The 15,474-nt window shown below is 36.4% G+C and overlaps 1 protein-coding gene across 1 annotated transcript in view; it reads left to right on the top strand.

Moving 5' to 3' along the window:
- Positions 1-10,074, top strand: part of LOC128741609 (uncharacterized) — a 112,815-nt gene extending 102,741 nt beyond the window's left edge. Inside the window, exons 5-9 of the mRNA XM_053837549.1 lie at positions 597-739; positions 822-1,032; positions 2,774-2,885; positions 7,547-8,100; positions 9,206-10,074. Of these exons, the coding sequence (XP_053693524.1) occupies positions 597-739; positions 822-1,032; positions 2,774-2,885; positions 7,547-8,100; positions 9,206-9,390 (1,205 nt within the window). The 3' untranslated portion in view covers positions 9,391-10,074. The remainder of the gene's footprint in view (positions 1-596; positions 740-821; positions 1,033-2,773; positions 2,886-7,546; positions 8,101-9,205) is intronic.
- Positions 10,075-15,474: the final 5,400 nt, after the last annotated feature.

Raw genomic sequence — 15,474 nt, 5'->3', positions numbered from 1 at the left:
CCGATTGCGTCGATTAACACGGTCAAGATCCGCGTTTTTCGAGCTCGTAAAAAATTGTTCGCTTCTCATCAAGATCGCTCCTGGGTTCAACAGTTTTTTAGCTAAAATTTTTTACAGAATCTTTCATTATTTTCCTTATTAGTTTGAGCATTTTCAAAAAAATATATATTAAATATGGGAAAGACCTGCCTTTATGGGAAAGACCTACAGATTTAAAATGAGAAAATCCAAAAAGTGGAGGAATGAATGAATGAATGAATGCGGAATACTCTATCCTGCCGTTCATCATCCATCAGCATCATTGGGGTCAAAAAATGTCGAACAAACTCGTTCATCTAAAACAATTTCAAGCGTAAATGCTCAATACTGAATGCTTACTGAAACAGATGCCGAAGTATCGTCATGCAAGATCTGGCCAAGCTCGTTTTCTCTTACTCATTTTTCTGTTTATGTTAGTCTGCAAAAACACTCTAAGTATTTAATCTTGGCAAAAAGTAAGCTTCAAAGTACAAAGATAATTCAACGTATGTTTTATAAACTGAACGGAAAACACGGTGCATTCCATATACTTAGCCTCGCTTTGCCATCTTTTTCAGATTCCAGCCAGCTGCAGACTAACTTTCTGACGCCTATTTTACCGCAAGGATACTTTGCGACCAGAAATAACACAAAAGTTACAGCCCAAAGAGGCGGTACCGCGCTGTTGCCGTGTACCGTACAAACACAAACCGCCGCTCTGGTAGGTTCGCAATGGAGAAGATAATTCAAAAAACAAACACAAATATCTAAGGCCATGCAAAATCTTTTCCTATCCTACGCAGGTATCCTGGGTACGGCGAAGAGATTTCCAGTTGCTAACAGTGGGCCTCTCCACCTACAGCAGTGACGAACGCTTCCTGGTGGAACATATCCGGCACATGGGCCACTGGGCACTGCGCATCAAAGCCGTACGGGACGAAGACCAAGGACTGTACGAATGCCAACTGTCGGTGCATCCGGTGCAATCGGTTTTTATTGAACTCACAGTTGTCGGTAGGTCATATCGTTTGGTGGTTTTATTTATTTCTGATTTTTTACAGTTTATTGTTTATTGGTTTATTACGTTTATAATTGCAATATATTTAAATCAAGAAAGCCAAACTCCATCAAATTGGTACTGGACGATCTGAAAACGTGGTAGATGTAGGAAATAGAAATAATTTTTTTTTGCATAATTCTTAATTCCCAATCAATTGCATAAAATTTGGATATGTTCAGCCAAATTTTGAATAAATATATTGAACAGGAAGCATAGGATCGAAAACAAATTACCAACTCGTTGTTTGGTCGTTTCCCTCATGCTATTAGAAAATTTCGGAACACAATTTTATCGGTTTACAAACCCTTTCGTTGCTCAACGGAACACAAATTCTACGATTTACATGGACAACAACTATAGGTAGTAGAATAGAGAAAACTCGGGATCCAATTTCATCTTGGAAGGGAAGCTCAATAAGAACTTATTCTCGGGATGCGTTTATCCTTCCCATTTTATATGACCATTTATCGACCGAAAAGGATACTCAATTCGATGCAAATGAGTTTGGTACCCACTCAAATCAAAACGTATCAGTACGATGAGATAGCTATAGCAAAACGTTATAGTAATAGTTCCTTTTTCATTTTTTTTATAATAATACAAAATGTTGGTGCAGCCTGTGGCGGTAAATGGACAGTCAGGAAAACAATTCACGGCTCACAACAGCAACAATTGCTGTACACGTCCCCATCAATTATTCGAAATTTAACAAATTGATTTTCTTGAACAAACAGAACAATCGAATCAATACAGCGTAAAAATGTGGCAAAACGAGTACTGGTTATTGTCTGCTGATTGAATCACTCACCCGTTGTGTGTTATATCGTTTTGTTCAATTCATTTCGTTTGATAGCAGTTCGAACGGAAGAAGTATTCAAATTTGCTACGTTTATGTTATGGAAGCGATTCAATACATTCACGGGTTGTGGGTATTGAAGAAAATTACGAAATTTAAATGTCTGATTTCATTGGATGATTATAAACTGCATCTCTTTATTATCAATATTCACCTGATTAATATTGAATATTCTTGAATTTATTTTAAGATCGTTTGGTTTTCGAATAATAGATTTTTCATGAAGCTTTTATTAGAATAAAATAAAAAATATTTCAATGATTAATTATTTAGACCCTAAACTAAACTTTTAGTTTTAGTCATTTAATACAAAATGTGGAGAATTGCATATCCCGAGCCAAACCAACCATTAACGCAAGCTAATTCACATACGAGAACACCCCAGTAAGTCTAAATCCTTTCACTCACAGTTGTTGCCAAAATAGAGAACAACGTGCTACCCTAAAGAGCCAGAACTATAACGCAGCAATCCCCTAATGAATGTTTTAATTAAATTACTCAAACGTATCCCAACGGATGGTAGATCCGTGTTGTTTTCCGGGATGGACATATGTGTTATTCAAACAAACGAACATACGTTCTGTTTCCAGTCGGTTAACAGACAATTGGCTGTTCGATGATAGATTAAGCTAAACGGTACTAGAAGAGTCACAGTGGGATGAATGTCCTATTAGAGTTGGTATAATGGCAAATTGATTTTCGCCGGTTCAATTGTATTTGTAGTTATCAGGATACTCAGTTGTTACATTGACTATTTTACTCATCTTTGGTTGTTTCGGTTTATTTATCGTAATTTCTGGCTATATAATTTAGTTGTGTCTCACTGATTACTGTTGCAGAGGCCGTTGCAGATATTTTGGGTGCTCCGGACTTGCATATCGATGAGGGCTCCACGTTACGGTTAGAGTGTAAACTTAATCAAGCTACCGAGTATCCAGCTTATGTTTTCTGGTAAGTTAAAAATAACTTCTATCATTTCTTACTGCTAACTTCTTACTTCTTACTACATACTTGTCACTTCTTATTTCTCACTTCTTACTTTTATTACTTCTTACTTCTATCTGTTTATTTCTTACTTTTTACTACTTACTTCTTACTTCTCACTTCTTACTTCTCACTTCTTACTTCTTACTTCTTACTTCTTACTTCTTACTTCTTACTTCTTACTTCTTACTTCTTACTTCTTACTTCTTACTTCTTACTTCTTACTTCTTACTTCTTACTTCTTACTTCTTACTTCTCACTTCCTACTTCTCACTTCCTACTTCTCACTTCCTACTTCTCACTTCCTACTTCTCACTTCCTACTTCTCACTTCCTACTTCTCACTTCCTACTTCTCACTTCCTACTTCTCACTTCCTACTTCTCACTTCCTACTTCTCACTTCCTACTTCTCACTTCCTACTTCTCATTTCCTACTTGTTACTTCTCCTCACTTCCTACTTCCTTACATTTTCTTCTATTTCTTTACATTTTCTTCTATTTATCGCTCCGTTTTCTTTAATTTCTTTTTCTGTTTTCTTTTATTTTTCTTTACATTTTTATTTCTCTAAACATTTTCTTTCATTTCTCCACTTTTTAAACGTCTTTTTTACTTTTCTACTGCTTCTTTTATGTCTCTATATTTTTCTTTTATTCTCTTTGTTTATTTCTCTTTGTTTTTGGTTTTTATTTACTTTTCAAATTAATTTATTTCTTCTTATATTTTTCTGTACTTCTTCTTTTATGTTTAAATTTTCATTTAATTTAACTACTTTCATTTTACTATTTGGTTTGTATACAATTTACCGTTTTCTATTTTATTTCTAAATTTTTATTTCGTTTCTTCAATTTCCGCGTATTCATGTTGTTTGTCGATTATTCCAATTCCATCTCTGTTTTATTTACAACTTTCACTATATTTCTTACTTACTTAGTTGGCTTGGCGGCTTCTATTCCACTATATTTCTAGACTTTCCCAATTATTACAATTTTTGTATCTCGATTTTCATGTTATTTCACGGCGCCCTTTCTATACCCAGAGCTTTATTTTATTCACGAGTTTTATTTATTTTTCCTTTATTTTCGCAATTTCATTTTATTTCTCGGTCTTGCATATTATTTTAAGATTTTTGTTTTATTTGTCATTTTTTTTATCTCGATTTTCATATTATTTCTAGATTAGATTTCATTCACGGCTTTTATCTAGGCTATTATAAATATTTGATGAAGTATTTGTCCGTCCGATTTTGGGAGCGAAAAAAATATTTTTTTTATCTCTATTTTCGTATTATTTCTCGATTAGATTTCATTCACGACTTTTATTCAAGCCAATTCAATACAGTGGGCTCCCGTTCATTTGAACGATTCCTTATGCAAACTAACGGGGTATGTTTTCAATTTGAACAACTGGCAACCCTAAATATGCTTTAACTTGTATGAACTAGCCGCCTTGCTCTTTGCGCTGAATATTTATTTCTCCTATCGGATTTCTATCATAATCATTGGGAAAACGGAAAGTGAAACAGATTAAACACGCTAGATCAACACAAACAAGTCGTGTTTATCGTGCATTGTCTGCATTAGTAAATGATGTTATGTTGAGAATGACATTTGAACCATTTTTAATTAGCACCTCGTGCAAACCAGCGGGGTTCAAATTAAAAAGTGTTCAGGTTAAAAACGGTCAAACGAACGGGGGTCTACGGTATTTGATAAAGTATTTCTACGTCCGATTTTGGGGGCGAAAAAAATACTAAGACGTTTTACCAAAAAGCATAAACATTTAAGCGTTTCGCGCGTATCTACCCAAAATTTAATCGTGAATACAAATTCTATTCTTGCTTTTCATAAATATGTTATTATTTTTTACAGGAATGTTATTGTTTTCCAGCATTTTCCATTCCAAAAGAGACAAAATCGAAAAAAATTGCCGTTTGTCGGTCATCGCATTGGGGCCGCTCACTTGGCATGGATTACCTACGAATGGCCGAAACACAAATGGGCGAATCACGAATGGCCGAAATAACAAATGGAATAATATATCTATTGGCCGAATCACGAACGGCCGAATCACAAATGGCCGAATCACAAAAGGCTGAAACACGAATGGCCGAACATCATATTCGGCCAAAAATAATCACGGCCTTCAGTCTGCACAAATGTTGGGTATATGCTATCCTTGCTCGCTGCCGCTCGTTCGGACTTAGCTGAGGGATAATCCCTACTAGTCAGTAAACCTAGGAAAATGCGTACCCCTAAATAGTAGTGGTTTCTGCGGGGGGCACCCGCATTTAAAGGGTTTTCAGGGGGATGTTTCAAATTCGCGAAGAGAAATAGATGAAAAAAATTATTCAAAATGTGTAAGGTCTCACAAAATAATCATTAAAAATTTTGTTGACGCAGTTGCACTTTTATCAAGTGCTAAACAAAAGTGTTCTCGAAGTATGGTGTTTTGTTTTATAGTAAATAATTGTATTGCTTATTTTATTTTTTGTTTGATTGAAGTAATTTGTTAACTGAAGTTTTTGCGTCTTAGTACAATACGAAACCTAGAATTAAATAAAAAGAAAACTTATCCGGGGTCAGTCCCGGCGTAGTGGTTAGCATTCACGCCTCTCACGCCGAGGACCCGGGTTCAAATCCCAACCCCGCAGAAGTCACGAATGACCCAAAACTGGTTAAAGTGCCTATAATCTAAACAAAAAACTTATCCAATTTAATTCTACCATGTATATTTATTCTTGACAGATACGTATTTCGCCTACGACTTGCAGGCTTCCTCAGTGTCTGTTTTCGAACTTCGAACAGAAAAGAGTCAGTGAGGAAGCCTGTAAGTCGTAGGCGAAATACTTATCTGTCAAGAATAAATATTCATAATAGAATTAAACCTGATAAGTTTTCTTTTTATTTAATTCCAGATATTTGTAAACTGTTTGCCATTTCATGTTATTTTTTGAATAGTTATTTAGGCATTCCGGGAAAGCTCAGCCTCTCGTGATTCGGCCATTCGTGATTCGGACTTTCGTGATTCGGCCATTTGTGTTTCGGCCATTCGGTACCAGTTTCTTGGCATAATCATAAAGGTCCGATTGGCATAATTCCTTAAACATCATTTGATGACCATATGGTCATTTTCCTAACATAGCCGCATTGTCAGTTAGGAAGCACTAAACAACAAAATCTGGCTAAATTATCAATTATGCGTTTTGTTATAAAGTCGTTATGCCAAGTGACCATTATGCCAACAAACCGTTATGCCAAATGACTTCATGCCATATAGAGTAGTTCCACTTCTTTTTCGTACTAAGAGCGTTAACACTCCGTAAACTCATTTTTCGAGTTAGGCCATTACAAATATTTTATAAAGTTTTTATCCTTCCTGTGTTGGGCCACTGGAGGAGGGGGCGAAAAAAAAACAATGAGATTTTTTTAATCGAGCAAAAAAAATATTGCTTTTAGGCATTTTTATTTAAAGTTTAAACGTGAAAACCAAATCTATTCTTGTTTTAAAATATACGTTATTATTTTCCATGCAAAAATTTACGAAAAACGACAAAAACGAAAGAAAAAATTTTCGGCCGATTTTCGGAAATTTCGTTGTTCGAATTTCCATTTTTGTTTCGTGCTAGACTGCCACTATTCGCATAACCGTCACATTTTCTATGGAGTTTCCTATATAAATGGGACTGTTATGCGCAGAGCGGCAGTAGAAGTATTAACTCAACTCGTACACTCATTTTTCGAGTTTTTCAGGTTGTAGAACCCACAGACAATTGATTTTATGAAAAAAAATTAACCCTACAAATTATTTTTTTGCCCCCCGATTTTTCAAGCCAATTTCCAAGGGGGGATGACAAAAACTTTTGAAATTATTTGTAATGGCCTTACTTAAGCCGTAGATCACACAGCTATTTAATTTTATATAATTTTTCTGACACACAACAATTTATTTCTCGATTTGCAATTTATTTTTCGATTTTGATTTTGTTTTTCGATTTTCGTTTTATTTTTCGGTTTTTATTTCATTTCCCGATTTTTGTATTATTTCTAAATTGTCATTTTATTTCTCGTTTAGTTTCTTGTTCTTTATTTAATGTCGCGATTTTTATTTTATTTTTTTATATTCATTTGACTTCTTTCAATTTCTCAATTTTCATATAATTTTTCGATTTTCGTTTAATTTTTTGTTTGTTTAATTTTCTGTCCCTGTTTTTATTTGTTACAATCATTTTATTTAATTGTTTTCGTTTTGTTTATCTAAAATCATCTTGTTTCTGCATTTTCATTTTTTCTCCATTTATGTATTTGTATTTTCTTTCTTTTCTTTCGGGAGTTAAATTGTTTATTCTGTGAGTTCTGTGGTTTCTGTGAGATAATCTTGCTAGAACTTAAAACCGTCTACATAATACAATAACAGATATACAAGTCATTGGTAATTCAACGGAAAAAGTAGCAAAAGTGGTTTGCGGTTCACTGTTCGTGTGCATAATCCACTTGCCAACCGTATCGTCCGGTTCTCGCTATACTGGATTTTAATGGAAAGTCATTAACTTAACGCCAAACTTGCAGCCACCTTTCTAACACTTCAGAACGTGCCTCATTTTGTCTTGTTGGTTCTCTTCCCAATCAAGGTACCACCAGCAAAGCATGGTAAACTTTGACCAGCAAAATGGGTTTTCGGTAACGCCATTCCAACCCTTGGCCACGGTCGGAACGTCCTCGCTGAGCGACACAACCGAACAACATCATGCGCCATTCCACGAACCCGATATCGAACACCATCTGCCGCACCACGGCCATCACCAGCATGAACTGCATCGTCATCTACACCTAGCGCATCGCCACCAGCCAGGTAGCCACACTCTGGACCAGGATGATGGCAGCTTCGGAATAAATGCACTCGAAATGATGGTACCTCCTGGACAGCTGGATCATTCATCGGTTGACACGGCAGAAGCGCAACTGACCACAGACTCTTCGGATCCCATCAGCAGCTTAGACCACCATCCGGTGCAACAAGAGCTATGGGCGTTAAATCGCAGCGGGTTTCTGCCGTACTCGCACATACTTTCACCAGTCACCAGCGTTCTGACAATCAAGGAGGTGCACTCCAAGCACGCTGGCAACTACACATGTGCACCTTCCAACACCCGGTCCGCTAGCATCACCGTTCACGTATTACAAGGTAACTTTTCGGAGAGGGTACAGAAATATGGCTTCACTCGAAATCCTTCCCGTTGGTCGGCAATATAGATGCTATAGAGCTGGACGCTTGAAGGATAAATACTAACGGTGGCTTGCTAAAGTTACCAGTCGTACCGGCATAAGCGCGAATACCACAGATGAACAGAAAACTACTTTCACCCACCTCAAAGAGAATGATTTTATCAGTTAATAGTAGAAATGTGGTGGCTAGTTTAAGTCTGTTTGTCTGTAGTTTAGTCCTTGCCACTTTCAATTACCAACAAAAATGTTTCGAGGAAATCAGATAACTGGTGATTGCAAAATTTCCACAAACAGATGTTCCAATTTAGTAACAAGTCAACTTGTTTCGAGCGTGATATCCAAAACAGGGTCTGCTTTCCAAATGAAACGCACCAAAGCAAGTAGGACATAATGAATCACCTCTACTGTAAGTGTTTTCTTTTTCGAATACGTGCAAATTCACACCCCCAACAATGGCCTTCGGCCGTTAACCGGTAACTTGCTGTTATCAATTAGTAAACTTTATTCTGTGGTATTCACCAGAATTCTGATATTGTGGAGCGTATCAAATTATGTTCATTCTTATATCTGTGTTTCTGATCCGAGCAACACATTCCTCAAATTATCACAATGATTGTAAGATCGCTAAGAAAATTGAGATATTATTAGAGGTTGGATGCACAAAAATATTTGTACGTATAATTTACCTACCGAATGATTGGCAAACTTCAATTTACGTTTTTTTTTTTGCATGTGAGAATTTTCAATATCCGTGACATGTCCATTCATAAACTCAATCTCCGTTGCATAGATTTGAAATTGAATTTATTTCCACGTAACAAAAATCCAATACGCACTCTGACAACAATTAATGCCGCTCATAGGTTAGCGGCAGCTGTAACCCAATTACAATGGACCATTAATTATCATTCGCCAGACCACCGCGTTATGCTCTATGGCAAGCACTTTGCCAGCGAAATCGAAAATGGAACAAAAATTGAATTTTCCTCCCAACAATACTACACACAGCAACATTCCGCTAACCATTCCGCTTGTTCTGGTCGTTTCCGTATCGTCACACACAGGTGAAAAGCCGGCCGCGATGCAGCATGCCAACCAGAGCCAGCTGGACTCGGACGTCAGCAAAACCAAAGGTGGCGCCTCCAGCAGAGCCATCCGTCCACACTCCTTCATAGTGGTGGTGTCGTTGGTGCTGCTTTGGACGATGGCACCGGAATCTATTCTCGCAACCCACGCGCTAAATAGGTGAAATCGGTTGTCCCTTACAACGGCCAACAAACTAGCTGAATGCTGCTGTTAGACAGTAACCATGCCCGTGCATGACTTACAGGTTAAATTAGTTTAAACGAGAGTGAAGATACTATATCTATGCTGAGGGAGTCCTCACTGTTAAAGCATTGGTCGCCTGAAGCTAGGAAATAATACTGTCCCTCATCAAATGGATGTATTATAATGCAATATGAATTACCTTTTAGGTTTATTTTACAGATAAAATCGTTTGCCCTCTCTTATAAACAGAGGGACACCCTATTGTAATAAGGATGGTGTGTACCCTGCCCGGAAGTCCGAAGTATTGTGTAGAGAATGCAGGGAATAGCGGAGTAAATTTCGCAAGAGCAGAAAAAACGGAAACAATGCAAAGTATGAGTCAAACTAAAATGAAATGTAAATTTAATTTCAGGTTTCTATTCGTGAAATACAGCAAACTTCTCTATTTGGTAAAATTTCATTACGAAACCACGATTCAATTTTGTGACACAGAACCTAATAAAAAAAACTGAACGAAATCGTAGATGGTGCAGAAAAAAATGTACAGCCATGCTCTGTGTGTTAATGAATTATAGAGAAGACTATTGCTAAACGAGAAGTGTGATTAGATAGTGAAATTGTTTCAACAGCATCTGCAGAAGTCAATAAAATGTAAAGTCGAATAAAAAAATCTAAAATGCCGCAAAAGTATTATTCATATACAGTGAATAAAAATGATTGTTTTTTCATCCGAACTCGTTCCACTCTTTTCCCGACATAATTTAGAAAGAATTTAGAATAATTTAGAATCTGTGACACATCGCCTAGTTGTTTTCGTGGTACGATGCTGTTCTAATAATCCAGTCGTCGTATGTTCGAATCTCGGCTAGGCGGTGCTGCTCGATACAGTCAGTAGGATTGTCAATAGGACTAGTCCCGTAACCGCCCTGTACTCTAATAGCCGGTTGTAAAGTCTGTCGATAAAGAAGGGTCAAGTCTAAGAAAAGACGTTTAAGCCCAATACTTTGCTTTTTTATCTGTGACACGGAAAGGGTAAGATGTGCAACATATAGGTCTTGAAGTATCTTTTTGCATGCATGTATGCCATGAGGGTTTTTACATTTCTATGAGGTTCTATGCAAATTTAAGAAATGTGGGTTTTGCAATGAATAATTTTTTGAGCTCAGAAAAAACTCATTTCTACAGATCAATAAAGCGAAATCGATCCGTTTCCAATTTGAATAATTTGTTGCAAGAATACCCAATTTTGTTAACCGACCGGCATCCAACAAACATTGGAATTTTTACGATCCGTACTAAGTAGTTTTTGTACTAAATACAACGTTCTTCCGTGATAAGATTAAATAATCTGATAAAGTTGAGACGAGTTATTGTCGTATGAGATAAAACAATGTGAAGCAAAAGCGCAGCAAAATAATTCAGTTTTAATTTTAACCAAAGATGCTGTTTATCTTAGTATAGAGTAGGGCGGTAAAAGTGCGAATACCGCGGGGCAAAAGTTCGAAGCTAGAATCCATGAAATTAGCCCAGCAGTAGCTAACAAAACCATATGATCTTCAATCTGCGTTATATTTCGGTAAGGAATATATCAATTTGCACCTATTCTATTTTGCGCTGGTGTATTGCAGCCTCCGTTAGATCGAAACTTTTTCAAACGTTTGTTTTTTTGTTTCATCAGCGGAAACACATTGTTTTCCTTCGGCCAACATCTGTAGAGCACACAGTTTTCTGCAGATCTTTCATTTCTAGTATCTGTAATATAGTGAATAAAGCTGTATATAATTAGTTAACGTTAGATTCAAGCTGTCAAAGTAGTCACCCATCCATGCCAAAGTAGAAAACTTACTCGGAATCTGCACCGATAAATCATTGAATCGCACTTTTACCCGCATCGCACTTTTACCCCTCCTTACTCCATACTTATATTGTTACTGCTGTTTTGATTCACTTTCCCATTCTTTTGGTTCATCCTATCAACCGGAGGCCAAAACAATATTCATGAATTATGGTGAAACCCTATACATTCAAGTTTTTCATACCAACTGGTTGTATAAATAAAATAAAATAAAACACTTTTAAATTTCAAGTATAGTCGCGATACATGATGAGGTTGCTGCGCCTATTTTTAAGTCTGCGATACCACGCCGTATGGAAAAAAGAGTTTGCTTTATTTCTCCCATAAGATTTACACAGGAAAAGCAAAGCAAACTGTTTTATGCATACGGCCTACTGTGTGGTTTTTATATACAGCCTGTGGTTTTTATATACAGCCTGTGGTTTTTATTTCCAACCTGTAGGTCGCACCTGTACGATACAAACCATAACGCTTATAAAGCAACCCCTCGAGTAACTCAATGGGTGTTGCTGCTGCGCCCATCGTAATTTCTTAGTTGCTCAATTAATAATAAAGCTGATTATTGGCATATTATTCGGGATTATCAAAGGCTTATTGCCTACCAAAAATCAGCTAGAGTAGGGCGGGGTATAAGTGCGGTGTTTGAAGCTGTCATCAATTTCTATGAGATATACACCCATATTCTGTATTTCGAACGAGTTGAAATATTTCGATCGACTTGGCAAATATTTCATTCGAGTTGTTTTTTCATATGAAGATCTTTCGTTCGAGCCGCTGTTTTTTCGAACGAAATGTCAGTTTCGAACGAAACATAAACCCGTTCGAAATACAGAATAGGGGTAATAAAGAAGCCGAGTCGAAGCCCCCGATGCAAAAGTGCGAAGTTAGAATCCACGAAATTGGCACAGCAGCAGCTAGCAAAACCATAATATCTTCAATCTGCGATAAATTTCAGGAAAAAAATTTTTCTCAACTTGCACCTTTTTTATTTTCCGCTGGTGTACTGTAGCTTCCGCCAGATCGAAACTTTATCAAACGTTTAATTTTTGTTTCACATTCACACAATGCTGTTTTGTTTTGTTGCATCTATAGAGCACACAGTATCCTGCAGATCTTGCATTTCTAGTATCTATAATACACTGTCTAAAACTGTTTTTTAACTCGTCCAGGAATCCGGGGCACTTTTGCCCCGCTAGGCGCTTAACGAGGTGTGATCAAATTATCGAAATGTATTTTGTGAATTTTTCTCACCGCAAAGGGATCAAACTCATCAAAAGGGATATGTGAATGATGTAAAACGCTACTATAATTTTTCGACAAGTAATATCCACCTGTTGATATTGTATTTGCCGCATATCGAAATATTACATCAAAACCGCTCTAAAACAACATTTACCCATAACTCAGCAACTATGCTTCGTAAACAACAAATGTTTACGATAAATTCAAGCTGTTAAAGTAGTCACCCATCCATGCCAACGTAGTCAATTTACCCGAACTCTGCACAGATAAACATTGAATCGCACTTTTGCCTCTCCTTACTCTATATCATTTTGAAGGAACAGGAGAAATTGCGATGAGCGAACAGCACCACCCAAGGACCTATTCGACGGATTACTGTACTTCAACTGCACACCAAAAGGGAGTCAGATGGTTTACGTGTTGGTGTTTTTAAGTGCTAACTCTAATGCAACGAAAGCACGTTCCACCACAATCGTAACCTTACTACCCTCAAATACTTTATTTCAGGTTATGTACAGCAATAAGTTGATCCAGGAATAATTCTCGGGTGTACGCTTACCACTCGCTGGCATCGCTGACTATCTCGAAATAATCTCTAATATTAGAGTAACAAAAAGTATGAAGATCTTTGCCTAGAGAGGCATGAACGAGGGGCTCACGTAGAACTTCGAATGCAGGTTCAATTCGACAAAGCTTGACATTTTGCAAATATTTGCAACTTGCAACGCACAACTTGCATCACAAGTCACATGGATGAATATTCCGTTAACCCCTTTTACATCTATGACATCAATTTTGAATGAATTCTTTTGGTATATGGATACAAGCGGCCGAAAGATTCACTTTCAAGACATCAAATTAAAGTGGGTTTATCGCGGTCCTACGAAATCTTGCTGGAATGAGGAGACTTATCACTTTTTCTGGCGCACTTCCCTGATACAGACATCAAATTGGTCTAGGTTTATAGCGGTCTTAAGAATTTTTTTGTTTAGGACGAGAGGACTTAATCACTTTTTCTGGCGTACTCCCCAAGCACAGATATCAAAGTAATATAAGTCTGGACGACGTTATGAAGCTCCGACCTATTGGGACGAGGAGGCTTTGTCAAGGAAAAGTGTAACGAGAACCATTAAATGCAAGTAAAATTTAAGTACGGTTTTATAAAACAGTACCTACTACTTGCGGTATAGAAACATCATTATTAATATTTTTTTTTTTTTTTTTTGAAACGATGATTCTACAATTGATGAAGGGACGGTAAGGGAAAGTAATGAAGAAGGATTTTTTTTTCGGGAATGAAGGGGCCGCATTTCAAGGTCATGACTAAAGTCACGAGTTTGGTCAAAACATCATTATTGCTACGTCAAATCAACACTACTTAGTCCTACCAATCACAAAGCGTGTATTTTTAGTTAGACAATGCCCAAATTTTTTTCAATTATTCAAAAGTTTGATATCAATATCTCTAGAACCTATTGGGGGATGACTGAGTTATAAGCGAGTAAACCATTACCACTTTTCGTTACATCCCAAGTAGCACTTGTAACTAATCATAAAAATAAAAAAATACAAAAAGGTTGCACAGCAGTTACATTTAGGATACTTGTAACGAGTTAGGTTACATAAAATTAAAAATAGTTACTTTTTAGTTTTCTAGTGACAAAAATCTCAAAAAGTTACCAGGTAGTTACCAAATGACCAAATTGAAACCTTTTTCCAAACTGTCATCAACTTGCTGGTCGCAAAACAGTTAATTTTTCGTTACGAGCAGTTACGAAGTCAAAAAAAGTCGGCTAGTAACATTTTCGCAACAATTTGTTCACTGTTCCTTGTAAACACAACGGATTAAGGAAAAACTAGACCTGAAGAATATTGCTAATGGTAAAGATAAACAATTGGTACACGGGTTGTGAAATGCTCTTGTAAATGCGTTTATTTACTTAATTGATGGTACTTGGAATCTTCTCCGCCCAGACATTGGTATTAAGTAAACAAATGATGATTATTCTCAAACGTCAAAACGATCAAGTTACATCGAAACGAAACCGGCAATGAAAATAGGTTACAGTGTAACTTAGAAATGACGACATAAGAAATAAGTGACTACAACAGATTTAATATTGGTTACCGTATAACCGATACCGTAACCAGGTCGAAGGCTAAGGTTACGTACAACTAGAATGTAACTGAAATGTAACCTTCTATGATTAACACTGGTGGTAACTGTTTTATTCAAACTGAAACTATTCTTTGATATTAAATTAACACTTTCTTTTCACAACAATCACTAAAAATACCTTTTCCCGATATCAACAATGTGAACAATGAACAATGGCTGCTTAAAATCATTTCATGCAATATGCCGAAAACGATACAAAACTTCAAGGACGATGGTGTAGTAGTTAGAACCAAAGGCAAAATGGTTATGAATTTTACTGTGATAGAAGTGATAGCGAAAACAACTTGATTTTTAATGGTTTCTAGGTGAATGCTCCACTAATTCATTATTGCTAAGAATAAATTTTAAAAATCAAAAAATTAAAATTTAAATTTTTATATTTGATTTACAAAACATCGATTTTTCAAAGAAGTAAGTAACGAAAAGCTATATTAAATAAGAGCGCGTGAATTTTTCAAAGCTAGAATCATGCATTTCACCATAAATTTGAAACTGCATTAAAATTTGTGTTGAAATAATAATTTATACACTCTTCTATATTCAACAGTTAAATTTACTGCTTGACGTTGACAGCCATAGATTGAAATAATAAACCTGCTACATTTTCGCTATGCAATAAAAGTTACAAGATAACTAATTTGCCACCAATTGAAAGTCAATTTACAGTTTATGTGTAACTTCAATAGTAACCATTTTGTAACTATACATGTTACATATTGGTTATTGAGTAACTGTTAATGCAACCAGATTTAGTTACATAAGTTGCGCTATTTCGGTTACACAACTGT

The sequence above is a fragment of the Sabethes cyaneus genome, chromosome 3 (genome assembly GCF_943734655.1).
Source record: "Sabethes cyaneus chromosome 3, idSabCyanKW18_F2, whole genome shotgun sequence".
Lineage (NCBI taxonomy): Eukaryota > Metazoa > Arthropoda > Insecta > Diptera > Culicidae > Sabethes > Sabethes cyaneus.
This window is presented reverse-complemented; position numbering and strand designations above follow the sequence as displayed.